This window comes from Heptranchias perlo, chromosome 11 (assembly GCF_035084215.1).
Source record: "Heptranchias perlo isolate sHepPer1 chromosome 11, sHepPer1.hap1, whole genome shotgun sequence".
NCBI lineage: Eukaryota > Metazoa > Chordata > Chondrichthyes > Hexanchiformes > Hexanchidae > Heptranchias > Heptranchias perlo.
In genome coordinates this window covers 50,005,427-50,024,596 of record NC_090335.1, presented here as the reverse complement: position 1 = coordinate 50,024,596, position 19,170 = coordinate 50,005,427, and the positions used below count along the sequence as shown (strand labels likewise).

At 42.8% G+C, this 19,170-nt stretch overlaps 1 protein-coding gene across 5 annotated transcripts in view; it reads right to left on the bottom strand.

The window, feature by feature from the left end:
- Positions 1–486: 486 nt before the first annotated feature.
- Positions 487–19,170, bottom strand: part of spag17 (sperm associated antigen 17) — a 194,506-nt gene continuing 175,822 nt past the window's right edge. For 4 of the 5 annotated variants that reach the window (XM_067992977.1, XM_067992976.1, XM_067992978.1 and 1 more), the window contains 7 exons: positions 18,091–18,210; positions 14,131–14,297; positions 12,205–12,401; positions 10,260–10,320; positions 5,432–5,576; positions 2,456–2,593; positions 487–809 (listed from right to left, as the gene is read on the bottom strand). In XM_067992977.1, the coding sequence (XP_067849078.1) occupies positions 775–809; positions 2,456–2,593; positions 5,432–5,576; positions 10,260–10,320; positions 12,205–12,401; positions 14,131–14,297; positions 18,091–18,210 (863 nt within the window). In that variant the 3' untranslated portion in view covers positions 487–774. Of the gene's footprint in view, positions 810–2,455; positions 2,594–5,431; positions 5,577–10,259; positions 10,321–12,204; positions 12,402–13,789; positions 13,887–14,130; positions 14,298–18,090; positions 18,211–19,170 lie in introns of those variants that run through there. The other variant, XM_067992980.1, reaches the window with a different exon arrangement.

The window sequence follows — 19,170 nt, the reverse complement described above, 5'->3', positions numbered from 1 at the left end:
GGAACCCCAGCATAAATTGGCCCATTAGAAATTCCTGGCTCTGCAAAAGCGCAAACCCTGACTTACACCCTACCCCAATCCAGGGCCAACAACTTTTGTTTATACAGTGCATGTAACATAGAAAACATCCCAAGGGACTCTACAGTAGGGAGGAAAAAAGGAAATGTGCACTGAGCCATGGAGGGAGAGTTAGGAGAGGTGACCAAAAGCTTGATTGAAAAAATGAGTTTAGAGAAAGTTTTTATTAAAATATGGAGAGAGGTGGATGGGGTTTATGCAGGGAATTCCAGAGTTTAGGACTGCGGTAGCTAAAGGCTCTGCGATGAATGGTGGGAAGGGAGGGAGGGATATACGAATGGCAGAGTCAAAGGAACGAATATTGTGCAGGGAATATATAAAGCTTTTGCGGATTGCAGATGAGGCAAGGCCATGGAGGGATTTGAAGATGAGGACAAAGATTTTAAATTCGTAATGTTTGGGGTCAAGGCCCAATGTAGGTCTTGGCTTTCTGTAAAATAAAGTTAATGACTTCATTAAGCTATGTTGATTTTATTATCAATAACTACAACATATAGTCCACAAAAGAAATTCCTTCAAAAATGTTAGAAAGTTAGGTGTAACAGCGCATTAAAATGTTCTTGTTAATGCAGCAAGAAAGTGGTTATATCAAAAATAATAACAATAAATGCTTAGTTTGAATCAATATGCAAGCAGAAATAACCAGTAAGAACAGATAAAGCTGTGTCAGTGTGGGAACGTGATGGGATAGGATCTTTAATTTTCACACAGGACGTAGGTACCAACTGGATCTGTAACAAAAGAAAAGGGACATTACTTTTACTGAATAAGCTGGTGGCATCCGAAACAGTTACAGAATAAGTACATCCAAACACTAATAGTATAATATCACCAATTACCAGCTTCCGTAGAATTTCAGTAATCCATGTGCAGATACTCAGTAGTGCTTTCCACTAGTTTAGCAGCAGTAGTGGAATGGATGCAGGTGGAAAAGTGGGCGAGAATCCCATGCCATGGAACCCGCCCATTTTCACATCTGCTGTGGTTTCCTGGCCTCACTTCTGCCAAAAGCCTGAAGCACCTGCCCAAGTACAAGCAGGACCATTCAACTGAGTGGATAATAGTGGAACGATGTCCTACCTAACATTATCCATCATTAATGCCTTGGCAACACTGTACACTAAGAATGTCAGTGTTCAACGGGCATCCAGTGTTGTTAGCAGAACCCAAGGCAAGATAAGAAATCGATTTAAGTACAACAGATTGGTGATCCTACGTTGGTAGATTCTGACATTTCAGCGGAGCCGGGAACTTTTCTCATCTTTGAGCTTGCCTGCCCCTTTAAGTTGTTACAGGTGTGTTTTCATGGCTCGATTTTCCTTTTTCTGACCCTTTAGGGCCAGGGTGGACTTCCACCTGCTACCTCGACCCTGGGCCAGTTTCCGGGGTCAGTGGTCGGTGTGTACTCATGGCAGGCATCTGGTGTGATTCTTGCTAGGTCATCTCCTCCATTTGCTGCACTTTGGGGCCATTCTCACTGCCACCCCAGGCCTATAGTCAGGCTTCATCTGGAAGTACTGAGGAGCAGTGAAAACATAGTGGATGGAAAGAAAATAGGCTGGGAACCCAGGCTCAACCCAACGCTGGCATTTGCATTCTGCGGGCAGGGAAGGAATGGCCAGCTGCTGTTCCAATAAGCCGGGGGCGAGGGAAATTCAGGTTGGAGCAGTGAGTTGGTAGTAGGCCTTGTCACCAATTTTGCTCCCTTTTCTGCCACTATTCTTCTTGGTTTCAGGCAGGGTAGCAGAGGAAACTCCAGCTTTCTAGTTTCATTATCCTTTTTACTGTCTAATGGTTTTTTTCCCTTAGATTAGATCCCTCTGTCTAGTTTTTAGTACTCACTTTCTTCTTTATCAGGATCTTTTGAGGACATTTCTTCTCTGGGTTGAGTTCCTGGTCTCTCAGGGAATTCCCCTTGGTTCATCACCTGCCTTTCTTTTTATCTCTAGCTGGCCTCTGTCTAGGCCTGGCAATTTGAATCCAGTGTTTAAAACTTGGGTGTTCCCAACACACCTGGATGTTGAACTGCAACCCTAAGGTCAAACCTGACATCGTATTCCCTTTTTCTGTTAGGAAGGCCTCTCAACTCCTGTGGTTGGTAGGGTGAAGCTGCTTAGTATAGATATATCTCCATAAGCATAATAAATTCTGCACTGTGGTCAAAAAGTAGATCGTCTCATGGACGTGGACATTGACATAGACTGTGTGCTGCGTCTAACAATGAATTGGCAGAAGACTGTGCCTAATGGATTTGATTTGACTGAGAAACAACCCTAAACTAAATCCTTGAACACTTAAACAAGAATTCAAGAGTAACTACTATGTTATCAGATCGCCAGGAGAATATTAACATCTATATCTTATACATAATTTGTACCTTCTGCTGGAGGTTTGCGAGGCCGTATGATGTCCATGCGGGAGGTGGGGTCAGTACAGAGCAGTCGCACTCCTGCAGCTTTTCCACCTTTTGGAAATTCCTCTGGTCTGTTCTTATAAACACTTTCTGTTAAAACTGGTGAATTTGGTTAAGGTTTTAACAATCTTCCTGTCATTAGATATATAGACAGTGTTTCACCCAAACCCATTTTCTCTTGTAATTTGTCTTGCTATTGTTCTCCTGAAGGATTTTTGTTCTCATGCATCCTCTTTATCTGGAAGTAAAAGCACACTTTGCCAATATCACTCCCTGCCCAGAAATATTAGTTATGTTCACATGCAGAAATACTTTTCCTTATGACTTGTGGGAATTTTTTATCAAAGATAAATAGTGAGCAACAATGCTGAATTTCCTTAAGTCCATATGTAGAAAATATTTCCCTTCCTCCTCCTTTCAGAGATAGCTACAGTCTCTATAAATTCCACTAACCTAAGAAATAATGACATAATAGTATAGCAGAAGAGTTTGCTTTCCTTACAGCTTTTTTCACTAAGTTTTGCAAAATAATGGAAGGTCAAATTTCTCCCACCAGTCATTTGGGGGAGGGGAGACCCATCTAGTCTGTCTACAACCCCAAGAGCAGATGGATACATCACAGAATAGGACAACGGGGATGACGCCAGGGATCTCAACTGCTCCAACTGTAAAATCATGGGTCCATAGGCGATTTCTGATCTAAGTGAGGAGCTGGGTCCCAGTTGAGAAAACCATAATCAGTCGTGAAGCATGAGACTGCTGGATGTGCAATGACACACAACGCATGGAATATGATGACATTCTTATGTCCAATTTCAGTGATGGAGCAGCCACCAAACGATTATGTGATTTAGGTAACACTAGTATGACAACACCTGGTGTGGAACGACTTATACCCAGAGGGTAGGATGACCCACATTCACATTCTTACCAAGTCAGTTGATGTACCACCAGCTTAAGAGTAGCTAGGGTATCACTCTTGGTTAATAATAATAAGACCATAATAAAAGACAGGAGCAGGAGTAGGCCATTTGGCCCCTCGAGCCTGCTCCGCCATTTAATAAGATAATGGCTGATCTGATTTTCACCTCAACTCCACTTTCCCGCTCTTTCCCCATATCCTTTGACTCCCTTGCTGATCAAAAATTTGTCTAACTCAGCCTTGAATGTATTCAATGACTCAGCCTCCACAGCTTTTCGGGGTAAAGAATTCCAAAGATTCACAACCCTCTGGGAGAAGAAATTCCTCCTCATTTCCGTCTTAAACGGGTGACCCCTTATTCTGAGACTATGCCCCCTAGTTTTAGATTCCCCCATGAGGGGTAACATCCTCTCAGCATCTACCCTATTGAGTTCCCTCAGAATCTTGTATGTTTCAATAAGATCTCCTCTCATTCTTCTAAACTCCAATGAGTATAGACCCAATCTGTTCAATCTTTCCTCATAAGACAACCCTTCCATACCCGGAATCAACCTAGTGAACCTTCTCTGAACTGCCTCCAATGCAAGTATGTCCGTCCTCAAATATGGGCACCAGAACTGTACGCAGTACTCCAGGTGTGGTCTCACCAGCACTCTGTACAGTTGTAGCATGACTTCCCTGCTTTTATACTCCATCCCTCTAGAAATAAAGGCCAATATTCCGTTTGCCTTCAGGATTACCTGCTGCACCTGTATGTTCACTTTTCGTGTTTCATGTCTGAGGACACCCAGATCCCTCTGTACCGCAGCATTTTGTAGTATTTCTCCATTCAAATAATATTTTGCTTTTTTGTTTTTCCTCCCAAAGTGGATGACTTCACATTTTCCCACATTATATTCTATCTGCCAAATTTTTGCCCATTCGCTTAACCTGTCAATATCCCTTTGCAGACACTTTGTGTTGGGGATGAAAGAAGTAGGGGTGTCTGTGCCTGAACCGTTTGAGTTTTGTTGAGTAACCATCTGAATGATGGGAGTTATAGTAATTGTAGTAAGACTTCCTTACTTTGTACTCCAACCCCCTGGCAATAAAGGCCAACATGCCATTTGCCTTCCTAATTGCTTGTTGTACCTGCATGCTAACTTTTTGTGTTTCTTGTACGCGGTCATCCAGATCTCTCTGAACACCAACACTTAATAGTTTCTCACATTTAAAACATTTTCTGTTTTTCTATTCTTCCTACCAAAGTGAATAACCTCATATTTCCCCACATTATACTCCATCTCCCACCTTCTTGCCTACTCTCTTAACCTGTCTATATCCCTTTGCAGACTCTTTGTGTCTTCCTCAGAGTTTACTTTCCTACCTAGCTTTGTATCGTCAGCAAACTTGGATACATTACACTCGGTCCCTTCATCTAAGTCATTAATATAGATTGTAAATAGCTGAACCCAAGCACTGATCCTTGCAGCACACCACTAGTTACAGCCTGCCAACCTGAAAATGACCCGTTTATCCCTACTCTCTGTTTTCTGTCCATTAACCAATCCTCAATCCATGCTAATATATTAACCCCAACCCCATGAGCCCTTATTCTGTGAAACAACCTTTTATGTGACACCTTATCAAATGCCTTTTGAAAATCCAAATATACTACATCCACTGGTTCCCCTTTATCTATCCCACTAGTTATACCCTCAAAAAATTCTAATAGATTTGTCAAACACGATTTCCCTTTCATAAAACCATGTTGACTCTGCCTAATCATATTATGATTTTCTAAGTGCCCTGTTACCACTTCCTTAATAATGGAGTCAGCATTTTCCTGACGACTGATGTCAGGCTATCTGGCCTGTAGCTCCCTGCTTTCTCTCTCGTTCTTGTAGTGCTGAAAGACGTATCAAGCTGATTCTTACCCTGCCTCTCCTCTTTGTCCTCAGAATTAAGACCTTATAACAATGTGAGCTCTCCATCAAGCATAACCTAGGAAAGCAGTGACTGAAATTTGAAAAAGATATTTGCAATTATGGGGAGGAACAATTCTTCTACTTCAGTCTGGATCTCAAGGTGATGACAAAGGTACCCTGCTCCTTCAGTGCTTTCCAAGCCAATTGCCATGGCATAAAGCTCAATTTCCAACTCAGTCTTCAACCCTGCTGCCACCTGCAGGAAAGAAACAATTTAGCTGGTAGGAATCAGATATTTCTTTAGCTTTTTGGAGCATTTCTTTCACTATTGCAACACCAGGCCTGTTTCTGGAGCTGTGAAATACTGGAGAGTGTTAAGAGTGAGATTGATAATTACAAAGAGTGAGGCAGATTGTAAATCTGTTTAAACATATAAAGCAATGTTTCTTTTTTCATATAAAATTAAATCACATTTTCATATTTCTAAACCAAAATGAGTAAGAACATAAGAACCAGGAGCAGGAGTGGGCCATACGACCCCTCGAGCCTACTCCGCCATTCAATCAGATCATGGCTGATCTTTGACCTCAACTCCACTTTCCCGCCCGATCCCCATATCCCTTGATTCCCCTAGAGTCCAAAAATCTATCTATCTCAGTCTTGAATATATTCAATGACTCAGCATCCACAGCCCTCTGGGGTAGAGAATTCCAAAGATTCGCCCTCTGCGTGAAGAAATTCTTCCTCATCTCAGTCTTGAATGGACAACCCCTTATCCTGTGACCATGCCCCCTAGTTCTAGACTTTCCAACCAGGGGAAACAATCTCTCAGCATTTAACCTGTCAAGCCCCCTGTTGGCCAGGGGCTGCAGAAACTACTGAGTTTATTCCGAACTGCTGACACACAGGCAAAAGCAACTTTTGAACTGAAGTAACCTGAGTTCAGTCACTGGCCTGAGCTGGCTGGAACCGGTTTGAATTAGCTAAGTTTCGTGAAAGACAGAGGAGATGTGATAAGACACAAGTCCTTATTTAGAAAAGGTGTAATGAGGTAATGCTACCTAAGTCCTTGGGACAGAGCCAATAAGGAGAAGACACGGACTAGGCGAGCAAGCCTAAACCAACGGGAGAGAGACAGCACAGCTTGAAGAGATAAGATTCGGAATAAGGAAGAATCTCGGGCGTGGAGCCAGCGAAGAATCCGGAGACCAACCATCGCGGAAGTGGAAGAACCTACATCAGGGACGTAGTGACGACGTCGAAAGACAGAGAGAATGGAATGCCTGGCCAGCATCAGCTCTCCTTTTCGGGTATTAGCCTTTATATTCTGTGACCACTCAGGGAGTGTCAGAGAAACCCAGTGGGTGTGCGTTTAGATCCTAGTTTGGGTATAAAACTGTATAACCTGGTGCAAACTGCATGTCCATATCTAACCAGACATATAAGCTATATGTATATGATCTAACGACGTGAATAAAGTGAATTGAGAGTTAAGAGAGAATTGACTCTTCTCCTCTTTGTACTAAGCCAATAACCGTAACCGGTGACCTCCGGTCAACACCCCTCAGAATCTTATATGTTTCAATGAGATCACCTCTCATTCTTCTAAACTCCAGATAGAATCTCCCTACCTAACAGCATTGGCCCATTCTACTTAACCTCTCCTCATAGGACAACCCTCTCATCCCAGGAATTAATCTAGTGAACCTTCGTTGTACCGCCTCCAAGGCAAGTATATCCTTCCTTAGATAAGGAGTCCAAAACTCCAGGTGAGGTCTCACTAAAGCCCTGTATAACTGTAGTAAGACTTTCTTACTCTTTTACTCCAACCCCCTTGCAATAAAGGCCAACATGCCATTTGCTTTCCTAATTGCCTGCTGTACCTGCATACTAACTTTTTGTGTTTCTTGTACGAGGACACCTAAGTCTCTCTGAGCACCAACGTTTAATAGTTTCTCACCATTTAAAATATATTCTGTTTTTCTATTCTTCCTACCAAAGTGAATAACCTCACATTTCCCCACATTATACTCCACCTGCTAGTTACATCCTCAAAAAACTCTAATAAATTTGTCAAACATGATTTCCCTTTCATAAAACCATGTTGACCCTACCTAATCATATTATGATTTTCCAAGTGCCCCGTCACCACTTCCTTAATAATGGATCCCAGCATTTTCCTGACGACCGATGTCAGGCTAACTGGCCTGTAGTTCCCTGTTTTCTCTCTCCCTCCCTTCTTGAATAGTGGGGTAACATTTGCTACCTTCCAGTCCACAGGGACCGTTCCAGCATCTAGAGAATTTTGGAAGATCATAGCCAATGCATCCGCTATCTCTGCAGCCACCTCTTTTAGAACCCTAGGATGTAGGCCATCAGGTCTAGGAGTTTTGTCGGCTTTTAGTCCTGTTAGTTTGTCCAGTACTTTTTCTCTAGTAATATTAATTGTTTGAAGTTCCTCATTCTGATTTACCTCTTGGTTCGCCACTATTTTTGGTATGCTTTTTGTGTCTTCTACTGTGAAGACAGATACAAAATATTTGTTTAACGCATCTGCCATTTCCTGATTCCCCATTTTAATTTCTCCTCTCAGCCTCTAAGGGACCAACGTTTACTTTTGCTCCTCTCTTCCTTTTTACATACTTGTAGAAGCTCTTACAATCCGTTTTTATATTTCTTGCTAGTTTACTTTCATATTCTATTTTCTCCCTTTTTATCAATTAAGACTTGGCAGTTTCATGTTTCTTATGTAGAAGTTTACAGCACAGGAGGAGGACATTTGATGTTGAAAGAGCCTAGGAATCTTAGAAGGCACAACATCCAATCAGCAATCAACAAAGCTAACAGGACTATTGCTGAGAATTTTCTCGGGGGTTTTCCCAATTGGCTGCTGAAACTTTGGTTGAGGATCGTCGGAAACCCCATTTTAAGCATCTTTCCGGGGTTTCTGCCAAAATTATAGTGGCCGATCGGAAGAACCCCTGAGGAAATTCCTGGCATATATATCCAAAATAGTAGAAGCCTAAACATCCACTCCCTCCATCACCGGCGTACCGTGACTGCAGGATACACTGCAGCAACTCGCCAAGGCTTGTTCAGCAGCAGCTCACAAACCCGTGACCTCCACCACTTAGAAAGAAAAGGGCAGCAAGTGCATGGGACTACCATCACCTTCAAGTTCCCCATCAAATCACACACCATCCTGACTTGACATATATCACCATTCCTTTATTGTTGCTGGTTCAAAATCCTGGAATCTCCCTACCTAACAGCATTGTGGAAGCACCCTCAACACACAGAATACAGCATTTCAAGGGGAAGGCCCACACCACATTCTTAGGGGCAACTAGAGATGGGCAATAAATGCCATCCTTGCCAGCGGCACCCATATCACGAGAATGAGTATAAAAAAAGTAGAATACAAGTCATAGGAAGTCATGATCTAATTGTATTTTGTTCTGGTCAAATCTCACCTTGAATGCTGTGTCCAGTTCTGATCACCGAGACACAAATGAGACATTCAAAAACTGGAGGCAGTGGAGAGAAGAGCCAAAAGGCTGATCACTAGTGTCAGAGGTGTGAAGAAAGCCTGGAGAAACCTATGCCTATCAGCTTTAAAAAATGTCTGAGAGGTGATATTATAGAGATATACAAGATAATTGTATGGAACAGGTAAATCTGGAAAATTATGAAGTAAAATGCAAGAGTAGAACAGGAGGACACAGGTTTAAGCTAGTAAAAGACAAATTTAGGACTGATATCAGCAAGTTCTTGTTCACACAAAGTGATTAATACATGGAATGGGCTTGCAAATGAAGCAGTGGAGATGAAAACCCAAGAATCAATTAAGAAGCAATAGGATGCTGCAATGGGGAGGAGGGGGATCTTTACAGTGATTCTGGGTGGCTTTCTTCATCTGTAGTTATCATGTGAACTGACCAGCTATGTTTTTTTTTATTCGTTCATGGGGTGTGGGCGTCGCTGGTGAGGCCAGCATTTATTGCCCATCCCTAATTGCCCTTGAGAAGGTGGTGGTGAGCCACCTTCTTGAACCGCTACAGTCTGTGTGGTGAAGGTTCTCCCACAGTGCTGATAGGAAGGGAGTTCCAGGATTTTGACCCAGCGACGATGAAGGAACGGCGATATATTTCCAAGTCGGGATGGTGTGTGACTTGGAGGGGAACGTGCAGGTGGTGTTGTTCCCATGTGCCTGCTGCTCTTGTCCTTCTAGGTGGTAGAGGTTGCAGGTTGGGAGGTGCTGTCGAAGAAGCCTTGGCGAGTTGCTGCAGTGCATCCTGTGGATGGTACACACTGCAGCCACAGTGCGCCGTTGATGAAGGGAGTGAATGTTTATGGTGGTGGATGGGGTGCCAATCAAGTGGGCTGCTTTGTCCTGAATGGTGTTGAGCTTCTTGAGTGTTGTTGGAGCTGCACTCATCCAGGCAAGTGGAAAGTATTCCATCACACTTCTGACTTGTGCCTTGTAGATGGTGGAAAGGCTTTGGTGAGTCAGGAGGTGAGTCACTCGCCGCAGAATACCCAGCCTCTGACCTGCTCTTGTAGCCACAGTATTTATATGGCTGATCCAGTTAAGTTTCTGGTCAATGGTGACTCCCAGGATGTTGATGGTGGGGGATTCGACGATGGTAATGCCGTTGAATGTCAAGGGGAGGTGGTTAGACACTCTCTTGTTGGAGATAGTCATTGCCTGGCACTTGTCTGGCGCGAATGTTACTTGCCACTTATCAGCCCAAGCCTGGATGTTGTCCAGGTCTTGCTGCATATGGGCACGGACTGCTTCATTATCTGAGGGGTTGCTTAAGCCTACATTTACTCCAGTTGAAAGTACTAAGAGTTAATAGATCTAATTAACTGTTTTAAAAAGTATGTTAAGCAATTAATACTGAAACCTTTCTGTTTAAATGGAGTAATTACTTACAGGTCCTGGTTTAAAACACACTCTGAGTCCTGTGCTGGGTGGAGGCTGCTTCACTCGAAATCTAAACAAAAATGATAGAAGACACTGAAGAGTCATACTGTATTGATCCACCAATTAGATCACCCCATTTCAGAGCATGACCATGAGGTACTTTCAATAGTCATTGCAGAATTTTAATCATTCTTAAAGGAATGGGAAACATAACTTTAGCAAATGGGAAGAATTCTCTTATTAGGTTTTAGGGTTTATATTAGATATTCTATTTGGGTTCAGTGTCCCCAACCACTCCTGTAAGCAAACCTTGCATCCTTATAAACTGAAGTGTGCCTTCACTGTCCAATATCTAGGTTAAAAAATAGCAAGACCCAAGGGTTGAACAGACAACTGCTTGCCACTGCCTATTGGAATGTACGTGTGCTGCCATGTGATTCTTGGTGTCTTCAGTAGACAGAGGTGCGTACACTCTTTGTTATCTTCCTGGAACTATCAAAACAATAAAAGCACTTCACCTGAGTTGTTTCTCAACATAACATTACTCCTTGAAAATGGTTGTCTCACTTCTTAAGTGGTGAAATTAAGCTGGCTACAGATTTACTGATGAACTTAGAGTAGGCAGTCCCAGATAAGACTGCACTTGGAAACACCAGGCCACAGAATTGTCCATGAAAAGGACTACTAAGAATCAGCGATCATGTGCCTTTCTAAAAGGCCAGACCCACATCGTTACCTCAGACAAGGCAGTCAATCAAGAATTGCTACCCAAAGGTGACTTGATTCACTCATCTGTGTTAGATAACTTGACCTGCTCAAGATCCTGTGAAGATATGTCAGAGCAAAGACAGTAACAAACTGTATCTCTAATAACTATAATAGATATTAGCCATTCAAACAATACTCTAAAAAGATACACAGAATATTCATTCTTAGATTAAACTGATTGACCCCATTACCTGATTGCTGCTGTGACCATCTAATTGTTACCTGTTTGCAACAGCATTTTGGAACGCAATGGATCAGGTCATCCACCACAGAATTACTAATTGCATACGCACGTCCCATCGATGCCCATGCATACAACCTGTCTAAGTTCTGTGCTGTTGTGTATCAAATTAGCTGGACATGAACCCACTTTCTATCACTCGATGGCGCAATACAATGTACAACAACAACAACTTGCATTTAAATAGTGCCTTTAATGTAGAAAAACATTCCAAGGCAGTTCACAGAAGCGTAATCAGACAAAAATGTATGCTGACCCAAAGAAGGAGCTATCAGGAGGAGTAGCTAAAAGTTTGGTCAAAGAGGTGGGTTTTAAGGAATGTCTTCAAAGAGGAGAGGGAGGAGGAGAGGTTTAGGGAGGGAATTCCAGAGTGTAGGGCTTAGGTGGCTGAAGGCATCTGCTTTGAATGAACAGGAAGTAGCTACTTAGTAGGGTTAAAACCAGCTTCTTCCTGATCATATCAGTAACATGTAGAAAGGGAATATTGGATGGTGCATTAGTACTGTCCCATTTCCTTACTGGTCCTTGGTGGTGCTGCCAACTATACACAGAGAAAATAGTCAAAGTTAGATGGTAACACAGTTCCTGGTTTCTATCAGAGGGAAAATTTAGTCCAGTATGTTGAAATACTGTCCTTTCACCAGTGAGACCTGAGTTCCATACCATCCAAATAGCTTAAGGTAGTCTCTCCCTGGTGGAGAACTGAGTGGCACAGTATGTTAGAATACTACCACTGAGGCCTGGCCTCAACCTAGCCCATAGAGATTTCATGCATGTGCTTAATGGTTCTTCCACCTCTAGAATCTGATATTTTAATTTCTGCCCCAGCAGATGAGATGACGGGCTCTTTTCTCTGAAAATCCAGTGGAAAATAGAAAAGGAAAAACATTTAAATGTCAAATATCAGGAGTTTGATAAGAGGACATAACATACAGAATAAAATACCTGCAGGAGTCTATTCCGACATTCTTCAGTAAGACAGTGTAGGTGTAGGTAAAACCCTCTTGGAGGACACCAAAATTCACCTCTCTTGGAAACAGCTCAAAGCCTCGTGTTGGTTCCTTTAATATACCACCTGCTATGGGACCAGCAATAGACACTGTATTGACTTTTCTTCTGACTGGCTCTTCAATAACAGCAAACTGTAAAGGACAAATACAGATGCTTTAGAGGCAATTTTAATCCTATCCGCACAGGATGGGTGGGGGGACGGTTAAAATTGTCCGGGAGACTTATCCGCGATGCCCAGTCTGGATCCTACTGTCTTCAAATTTAACTGGCTCTACAGAGCAGGTGGCAAAGGTATCCATCTGAAGCCAGTGGAGCCCTTCCTTAAATATGCAGACCGGGGTTCGATGACTCAAATCACAATTTTAATTGTGACCTGAAAGGGGAAGCCGTTATGGCTTTCCTGTCAGGTGAAGACAGTGGAAAGAGGATCCAGGACCAGAGAAGCCATTTAAGGTAAGTTGTTTTACTTTCCTTGTAGGACCAGGAGAAGCAGGAGTGCTCCTCATGTGAGCCTCCCCTGCCCCGCACTCCTCATCTTTCCTTTCTGCAAGGCCCTTCTGAAACCCTCTCCCCACGACTTATCTTCTTGCCAGTGAGCCTCCCTTTGGTGCTGGCCGATAGCCTCCTGCCACCCAAACATCTGCTCCTGCCCATTGGCCAGCGCTACTTCCTGCCCGGGAGTTAAAATCTCCCGGGCCTCACAACAGTGGGGTTTGGTGCAGATCCGGGCCACCACCTACCCAAATCCTGCTCCAAGTTAAATTTGCGGCTTTTATTTTTTCCTCTTCAGCTGCTCTGGGAAGGTAGGATGATTTAAGACATATGCCCATTAAATCAAATAGAAAATCAGAAGGGCTTCCTCACATGCATGAGATCTCCCTGCCCGATTTTCCTCTATGCAGTGTGCCCAGGCATTTCAATGCACTCAAGCACAGAAAAGGAAAATATGCCCCATTATTTTCTTATTTCCTGTGCATGAATCAGGGAACAAGGCTGAGATGGAGGTGGGATTGAGGTGAAGGCTCAAGTTAGAAAAATGCCAAGGACTAAGAATTAGGAAGTAATGGGGAACCAGACCTTGGGTCTGTGTAAAAGTAGACAGTGAAGCCTCAGATGGAGCGGAAGACTAGAAAAGAGTGAAGTAAGGCCTTGGAGAGAGTGACGCACAGGGTCTGGGCTGGGATACATCTCGTCTACTGGATGGATGGTCTTTCTATTGCTGTTGCACTGGATCTAGAACTGTGACGTCAACCAGTACGGCCTGGCCTCAACCAGTACTAGTACAGGCGTACGAGAAAATTATTAATTTGATTCACTGGTTTTCACAGAGCCATAAGATAGCTTAAAACAGACGGACAAAATCTCATAATATAGATCTATTTTCTAGTATATGCAAAAATATGGGATTGAGGGTTTGAAGTCTTACTGTTAAGGTTACTAATAAAGCAAAAGTCCTACAAAATATCTTATTTCATGAGATTTTCAATAATTGGTATTATTACCATTTGTGGAAAATTCCAGGACTCTTCATTGATATTTCTTTCCCAGACTAAAAATGATAAAAACACGACTATGCAAATAGAATTCATATAACCGATGTGTTATCCGGTTGGATCCTGTTAAACAAAATCAATTAAATAAGTTTAAATATGCTAGCAATCAATTGTTTCCCCAAATAATACCTTGGATAAAATCACTATAATGGTGGTATTAGCCAGATTCAAAAGCTGGTAGCAGCTGAAGTGTTTGAGCAATTTACAGCTTTCTTAGCTTCTTCATTCTCCCATTGTTTTAAATGAGAGGACATGATATGGATGTCAATTAATTAACACTGCTAGCATTATTCAGCATAACTCTTACCCTCTGATTAGGTAGGGAACCTGGCTTGGAGCTCAGAATGGCAGATGGGAGTTTGACTTTCTCTTTTCTTGGCTGGCTGGCAGCATCAATTATCAGGCTTTTGTTGAATATGAAGTTACTTCCATCAGCTGGTAGCTCTTCAGGTCTGTATTCCACCATTCCATTTTCTTAATAAAGTGAAAAATTAACATAACACAATTAGAGACTTGCAATAGCTTTACATTCTTTATGTTGTGGCCAGAAAAGTCTTAGAACCAATCAAATGCATTGTATAATATGTGTTTGAAATTACAACAACATCTTGCATTTATATAGCGCCTTTAACATAGTAAAACGTCCCAAGGCGCTTCGCAGAAGCGTTATCAAACAAAATTTGACACCGAGCTATGTAAAGAGATATTAGGACAGGTGACCAAAAGCTAGGTCAAAGAGGTAGGTTTTAAGAAGCGTCTTAAAGAGGAGAGAGAGGTGGAGAGGTTTAGGGAGGGAATTCCAGAGTTTAGGGCCTAGGCAGCTGAAGGCACAGCCACCAATGGTGGAGCGATTAAAATCGGGATGTGCAAGAGGCAAGAAGTGGAGGAGCGCAGAGACCTCGGAGGGTTGTAGGACTGGAGGAGATTACAGAGATAGGGAGGGGCGAGGCCATGGAGGGATTTGAAAACAAGGATGAGAACTTTAAAATCGAAGGGGTCCTGAACCGGGAGCCAATGTAGGTCAGCGAACACAGGGGGATGGGAGAACGAGACCTAATGCGAGTTAGGATACGGGCAGCATGAGCTCAAGTTTATGGAGAGTGGAAGATAGGAGGCCAGCCAGGAGAGCATTGGAATAGTCGAGTCCAGAGGTAACAAAGACATGCATGAGGGTTTCAGCACCAGATGAACCGAGGCAGTGGCGGAGATGAGCGATGTTACTGAGGTGGAAGCAGGCGGTCTTGGTGATCTGTTTAATATAATCTTTATATATTTGTAGATTTCAAAGTAGTTCCCCTACTTTTAGATTGCCTACCTGCTCCATTTCATTACCCAGAACCAGATCAGATAGTGATTCCTTCCTCGTTGGAGTAACAATATATTGGCCCAGAAATTGCTGCGAGCGGTGAACAAATGGCACTCGCTGCTCCATAGATTTATTCTCAACCAAAGACTTACCGCAGTCTTTACTGCATGAAGTTCCTCTAATTCAAAGCTGAAAAGAGTCCAGCGTTATCTCAAGCGGAGCTAGAACCACGTGAGTGACGAGAGGATCTCTCTCTCCCCTTGACCACCGATCACAGCGAGCATTTTTGACAAGTGAGTCAGTGAGTCAAAACCAGGAAGTGAAAGGTAAAAAATTTAAAAACCTTGTAAAAACAGTTAGAGACAGCGAAATAAAGAGAGGGTAAGAAATATCGAATTAGAAGATAGAGATAAAAGAGATAGAAGGAAAAAAGTAAAAAAATTTAAAATTAAAAAAATTTTAAACAAAAATGTCCAACAACTCTTAAAATCACAATTGATGAGACTCCACATCTTTAAAATTTAACTTTCAGTGCCAAAGAGGTTATTTGGCACTCATTATGACTTACCACGCAGTTAAATCTTAGTTTAGAGCTGATATTTTTGAGCGTACCTGTTTTTTGGTGATATTACTTAGTTTCCAGCTGGGCAGGAGAGCAAGTTGCCCCTGATCATTGATTCTGGTGAGGTCCCTTTAACGCGAGTCTGTCATATCACCGGCAGGCCAAGAAGAGCAGGTTCCAGATTTCCACGTTTAACTGTGCATGTGTGGACGCCGGAACTTGCTCTGCGATTTCGCCACTAATAATGGTGAGCGCTATTGAACTCACTGTTATTTTAAAAGCAATTTCTGGGCTATTGACTGAGGAACAGTCCTAAACACATAGCAAAAAAGTCCCCTTTCTCAACACAAAGATTTTCCCCTACCGCAGTCTATTTTTAGAATTTACAATCTCCTACAATTAAAACTCTATTGTTAATACATGCCTCTATAATTTGTCTACAAATTTCATCAAGTTCCTGTTTGATGGTCTATAATATAGTCCCAGTAATGTGACTGATTCCTCAGCTCAATCCAAAGGGATTCAGTTTGGAGCACTTCTTTATTTAGATTCTTACACTTGAGTGCTACGATACTGGGCTCAATTTTGAAATGGTGGTGGGATGGCAGAGTGGGGGAGTGCAGTTGCACATGGCAAACCTGAATAAAAAAAACGTACCTTTTTCCATGCGATCGCGTGACAGGCTGGCTGCCGACAGGAGCTGCAATGCCGGGGTTGGGGGGGGTGCGGTGCGGGGAGGAGAGAGAGAGAAAGTCATCCGGCGCTGGAACAGAGAGTGGAGGGCACTGAAGATCGGGGGGGGGGGGGGGGGGGGGGGGAGATTGGAGAGGGAGAAATCAGGGCTGAGAGGGACATCGGAGAGGGAGACATCGGGGGCTGAGAGGGACATCGGGGAGGGAGACATCGGGGGGAGAGGGGGACATCGGACATCGGAGTGGTGGTGCAGGTGAAAAGGTAGGTTTATTTTGTTTTTTAAAACTTTGGGCAATGGTTTTTTATTTAATTTATTTTGTTTATTTTTGCCTGATCCGGCTCTTCACTTCTGATTTCACCAGGAGTGAATTGGAAGCCATGGAAAAGCCGCCCAGGTAAGTTTAAAATCATTTTAACTATCTACTATGACAGAAATAAATACCTTAAGTACCTCAAATGAGGTACATTTAACTATCATCCCGCCGGCTTTATTTGCATGCCGCATTCAGGAAGCACGCGCGCACACAGGTGCATTTGTGGGAAACCCGGAAGTTGGCGGGTTGCGGCCAGCTTTCTCACCTGCTCGCGATTTTTGCAGCCCCCACCCCCAACGCACCCGCAATTTGATTTGAAAATCGGGGCCATTGTCTCTAATTCAGTGTTGTTTAACGGATATTGCTAACTAGCCACGGGTGTAGCTATGCCCACACCATTTTAGCCACATGGACCAATTTTAGTAGAAAATGCCTTACATACCTCACACAACACAGATAAATGTACTTCACATGTGTATTCATTTAGCAAATAGTTACCACCATTCAGTAGCCAAGGAGATAAAGCACTCACATTGTTCAAAAAACACTCGCGCTCTGTTTTTCGTCTTACCATTTTACCAACAAACGCATAAAAAAGATTAAAGGAAGCAGATTCAATAGTAACTTTCAAAAGGGAATTAGATAAATACTTGAAGGGAAAAAAATTACAGGGCTATGGGGAAAGAGCAGGGAAATGGGACTAATTGGATAGCTCTTTCACAGAGCCAGCACAGGCATGATGGGCCGAATGACCTCCTCCTGTGTGGTACCTATTATATGATACACATGCATACGCAGTGCGAATGAGTATTGAGATCACATGCCCAACGACGGTGTCAATTACTCATTTTTTATTTTCCCGTCAGAAATGTACTTAGCCACATCTGGATTTCCAATTAGCCACATGTAGCTAACGGCTAGCATATTGGACAATACTGCTCTAATTAATATTGCTACAGTTCCTCCCTTTTTTCTTATTTCTGCTGAAAGTTTTATATCCAAGTATACTTGATTACCAATCCAAATCTAGCTGAAGCCATATTTCACTTATTCCTTTATATCGCTATTTTATTTTTTAATCAATGACGGTAGTTCCCCAATATTTCTTTCTTATATTTTGTGCATTAATACATATACATTTTAGTTTGGATTCCCTTCATTCGGCATTTCTTTTCCTTTCCACATTCTGATTTCTTTTTTACTGTCTTATCCTGTTTAATCTCTTTCAACCTTCCTACTTCCTTATTACTTACACCCAAAGCTTACTCTCCCTTTCAATCTGTCTACTCTACTCTTCTGCCATATCAGTATTTATTTCAAGCATTGAAAAAATCTGCTTTTTTTGATCACATTTTGGTCTAAAATATGAATTTACAAGAGTTTGGTACTAACTTGTCCCAATGTCTTTCAAGATGTCTATGGGAATGGAGAGCGGTTTGTGCAAGGCACAACAGTTATTTGGCTTCTGGGAGGTAAGATCTTGCTTTTCAGCTCCTTGTAGGTCGGGATTAGCTGTAATGTAAGAAAACAAAAAACATTACAGTTCAAATTCCTATGTCTCAAACTCCTCAGCCTTTTGCATCTTTGTCTGTTGTAATGATCCTGAGGGACTGGGCTGAAGGAAGATGGGGTTGTCGCTTCTCCCGCTCCTGAAGAAGGGCTGATGCATGTTGGGTATATAAGGAAAAACCCAGAAGGTTCTGTGCAGGGGTCAGGGTGGGGGGGTGCAGAAGGAGAGGCATAAATGGAGAGAAAGAGATAGAGATATCGATATAAACACATGGGGAGCAATTTTAACAGCCTCTGATCGGTGGGAACGTGACGGCAGCGCTCCAAAATTCGTGGGGTTGCACTAACTGCCCTGTTTCTGCTCCCGATACGCCAGCTGCCATTTTGATGGGGGCCTTCACGGGGGTGCCTGAAGCACCCGGGAGCCTCATTAATGTATTCAAATCAAGATCCTATGCCTTCAATGCAATTTTCACTGAAAAAAGTGGAAGTAGTTTACAGTGCTGGAGCTACCCAGTACTACAGGGTGGTACAGGCTGGAAACCTCATTTGGAAATGCTATTCAAAGGGGAACTCACCTGTATTCAGATCACTGGAATCTGTTTGTTTGTCACCAAGCTGGATTTTTTGAGAAGTTTCTAGCTTATAAATTACTGTAAATCTGCTTTATTCCACTTCAAAGTCTTCAAGAATCTCAGAGAAGGACTGCACAATGTTCAGCATGGGGTCATCCTGGCCACTCTACTCTGGTTGGAGGAAGAGGAGAAAGAAGAACAGCAGCAGTAGGTCAGGGGACCTCAGGGGCTCTGAGGAGATCTCAACGGAGATGGGGTGCTTGCAGGCATGTTCATCCTACTCACAAGAAGCTACTTCCAGTTTTCCGAGGTGCAGTGCGTCATTAGGCTCCACTTCTCAAGAGAGGCTGTCACAGAACTTTGTGGCCTCTTACAACCAAACCTGTAA